A 3,904-nucleotide genomic window follows, 5' to 3' on the forward strand; every position below is an offset into this window, starting at 1 on the left:
CTATATGATTTTGTAGAAGGATCTCTTTGATCTCAAAAGTCAATTTACTTAGTATATTTTTCAATTTTACTAAGGATAACATCTTCTCCATCCATTCATCCCTCTTTATGGATAATCAGAATTTATAGGATAAAAATGGTCCATTTTGGATAACTATTTCCCTAAATATAAGCTAATGTCTCATCCCTAGTAGGTGTCCTTACTAAAGTGGCTGGCCAAACATGTATTTTATCTTGGTAGCACTTGAAAACCATTAATTTCTAGGAAAACACTATGACTAATGCTGAATTGACCTCAAGATTGAACCTCACATTACACATCTTGACATGAAAGTGTGTAGGAACCATAGATTCTTTTTGACTCATAGCTCAATAAAAAGCATCTATGGTTCCTACACACTTTCATGTCAAGATGTGCGATATGAGGTCACTCTAGCCCAACTCAGACACTATACCAATGAGAGAAAAAAAAGTGGTAATTGAGTTGTCCATGGTGGAAGGTGTCAGCTAGTGTAATTGGTAAAGTCTATTGGTGATGATACCATAAAATTGAGTTCAATTCCCTCCATCAGAGAGTTACTGATCTTGTTAAAAGCAAGCTCACATATCAAAAAAATAAAATAATAATAATAATAATTTGCCCAGCATGTACAACAACAAAAATATGGACTTAGGTAATTAGTAATAATTGTTTGGTAAAGTACCATATATCTTTTATAATTCAACGTTAATGATCTGCATATATAACACTATTAGATTAAAATAAAATTTTAAAAGATGAAAATATGCAAAACTTTCTTCCAGGAAATGTCAAATCCAACTCTGATTACTTCACACAGAGGTCAACTCCGCCTAAGTGGCCTCTTGTTTGGGTCTTCTTTGCTCAGGAGGAGCATTATTCTGTCGTTCATACCTTCTACTCTTGTATTTAGATCCCCTCCTTTGCTTTGGTTGATAGTGGGATACTTGCATGGAATTATCTCCACCATTAATATATGAATTGTGATCATCTGACTTACCCATGCAACATACTCAATCAACACCTCCAACGTGACATATTCAAAAATCATAGATGTGCCCTTCTCAAGATACAAAATTGCCCTTCCCCATAAAAGAGGGCAGATCTACAATTCCAAACATGTCACGTCAAGGGTTTGAGTATGCCACGTGGGTAAGTCAAATAATCATGACTCTTAATATATTTATCTCTTGAAAGAAGAAACAAATGGGAATGAAAAGAAAACCCATTATAGCAGCGTAAAGTTCTAAACGTGAATAAATTTATTTTGGCATTTATGTAAATGGAAAATGGTTGACAATAAGTAAAAGTTGGGGTGCCAATAAAATATATATATCTCTCTCTCTATTACTATTTTTTTTGGGTTTAATATCAATTGTTAAAATTATTTGAACTATAGGATTTGTAATGCTTAGATAATAATTAGCCAAATCTCTAATTGGGGTCTGATAAATACTTTAAGAAATTTGGGGTGTAATAAATAAAAATTAGGGTGGCAATAGCGGTACTCTTACAACGTCAAGGTCTAGTAAGTAATTGGAACCCGAGTTTGAACTTTGAACTTCGAACCTTCAGAAATAAGAACCATGTCTTCAACGCCTGCAGTGCAATTTAGCAAAAGCCACTTTCCTGCCTAAAACAGAACCAAATTTCCTCTCTTTTTTTTTTTTTTTAAATTATAAAGAAAATGGACAGACACATACAAACTCTGCTAAATCGACTATCTTGCGCATCCATCACCATCGCCACCTTCACACTCATCTTTCTCCTCACCCAAACTCCAGATACCTGCATCACTGACTCAGATCCCAAGACCCAAATCCGATTCCCCAAATCATCCTGCGAGTCAACTCACCGTGAACTCGTCTCCATCGAAAGGAAAAACAAACGTATCTGGTCTACGAAAGATTGGCAAAAAAAGGTCCTTTCTTTCACAGAATTCTTCCATGGAATCCAAAATCTAGGGTTTCTCACAAACCATTCGAAGATCCTCTGCGTCTCAGCTGGTGCTGGTCAAGAAGTAATGGCGTTATCAAAGATGGGTGTGATCGATGTCACAGGTGTCGAACTCATGGATTCGCCTCCACTGGTTAGTAGAGCTGACCCTCATAATCTTCCGTTCTTTGATGGTGTTTTCGATTTAGGGTTTAGTGCTCATCTTGGTGAAGCGTTGTTTCCGAATCGATTTGTTGCCGAATTGGAAAGAACGGTTCGGATTGGTGGGGTTAGTGTTATTGTTGTTGAGGAATGTTCGGATGAAGAATTGGGTGAAATTAAGGGTTTGTTTAGTAGATCGAGTTTTGTTGGTGCACGTAATGTTACGTTGATTGGGTTGAAATTGACTCAGATTATAATGAGAAATAAAATCCCTCCTTGAATTACAACAATCTTGAATTAATTCTTGAAATTTAAGTTGACTATTTATTTTTATTATTTTTCACTCAAAACAGTGGTGATCCTGATAATTTAGATTCTCTACTGTTATTTGCAATCCGCAATGGGGTTTATATAATTCCATATTAAGTTAAGAAAATTTAGTGAGAAGGGGAATGTTACAGAGATTAATCTTAATTCAGGAGTCCAAAAATTGGGGTGGAGCTACACGGATTCTGGGTTAATTCTAAACTGGGAATGTGTTTAGGGATATCAGTTGGTCTTGAGTCTCTTGACCCTCTTCATTAGGTTGTGGCTTACTGTCTTCCATTGCAAGTTTCATATGTAAGCCATGGTCATCCCAGACAGAGATGGCTTGCTTGTGTCATCTTGGTATCATTTGTGAACACAACAAGATCATATATCCGAGTTAACCCCTTTTCCTCTTATTTTGGATTCATGGATCTAAAAATCGTCCGTCTCGTCTGAGTTAACATTATGATTGCTCAGTAACTTATCCGAGATGGCTTGCTTATTTTGTTTTCTCTGTTTTTAATATTCATAGTTTATCAATCTTGATCGGTCGTTGGGAGTTTTTCCACAACAAGATGACGGTGAGCTCTAATCTTGTTAATGTCACGACCAAAATTGTTTAAACAATGAAATAGAGAGGTTAGAGGCGGGCATTGGAAAATCTCAGAAGATCCTTCTAAACCTCAAAGAAGAATTCTACTTGAGCTTGTGAAGAAGCACTCTACATAATACTATAATTGATAGCTTTGATGGAGGAGATTAGTTGGAGACAAAAGTCTAAAATTAAATGGTTGAAAGAAGGGGATAATAATATGGAATTTTTTCATAATATGACTAATTTTCATAGAAGAAGCAACCATATATCTAATTTTTCAATCAACGGGTCTTTGGTGGAAGGGGAGGAGGAGATTAGGGAAGGAGTGGTTAAATACTAAAAGGAGCTTTATGGGGAACAAGAGAGCATAAGACCCCTCCCCGATAATTTGGAGTTCAATATGCTATGCCAGGAAAACAATGAGTGGTTGCAAAGACCTATTGAGGAAGTAGAGGTGAGATATATTATTTCTTCCATGTGTAGGGACAAGGCCCCTTAGCCATATGAGTTTACCGTGGCTTTTTCAAACATTGTTGGGATATTGTTTCTAAGGATTTTATAAAGGTAGTTACGGGTTGAACAGTACCTTTGTGGCTTTGATCCTCAAAAGAGTAGGTGTGGATAATCTTCGGGGCTTTAGGCCTATTAGCTTGGTGAGCGTGGTTTACAAAATCATTTCGAAGGTTCTAGCCTTGAACACACTTTTTTTGCTTCATATTGCTTCTGACTAGTTAAGAATAAAAATTTTTTTTTAAAAAAATTACAAAATAAAAATCAGATTCGTTGAAACCCTAATCATTTTTTATCAAAAATTGGATCAAATCGTTGTCCTTGACAGCGGCACCAATTTCTTCGTCGTAGTTTACCACAATAAAAATAAAGAAT

At 36.0% G+C, this 3,904-nt stretch overlaps 1 protein-coding gene across 1 annotated transcript; it reads left to right on the forward strand.

The window, feature by feature from the left end:
* The first annotated feature begins 1,705 nt into the window (after positions 1 to 1,705).
* On the forward strand, positions 1,706 to 2,395 carry LOC147392082 (S-adenosyl-L-methionine-dependent methyltransferases superfamily protein). The gene has a single exon (XM_086459142.1). The coding sequence runs from the start codon at positions 1,706 to 1,708 to the stop codon at positions 2,393 to 2,395; it is 690 nt and encodes a 229-aa protein (XP_086315268.1).
* The last annotated feature ends 1,509 nt before the right edge of the window (positions 2,396 to 3,904 follow it).

The sequence above is a fragment of the Akebia trifoliata genome, chromosome 11 (genome assembly GCF_017979445.1).
Source record: "Akebia trifoliata isolate Shusen 1 chromosome 11, ASM1797944v1, whole genome shotgun sequence".
Classification (NCBI taxonomy): domain Eukaryota; kingdom Viridiplantae; phylum Streptophyta; class Magnoliopsida; order Ranunculales; family Lardizabalaceae; genus Akebia; species Akebia trifoliata.

Coding starts and splice junctions, on each gene's coding strand:
- LOC147392082 (XM_086459142.1), top strand. CDS start 1,706: ATGGACAGACACATACAAACTCTGCTAAATCGACTATCTTGCGCATCC.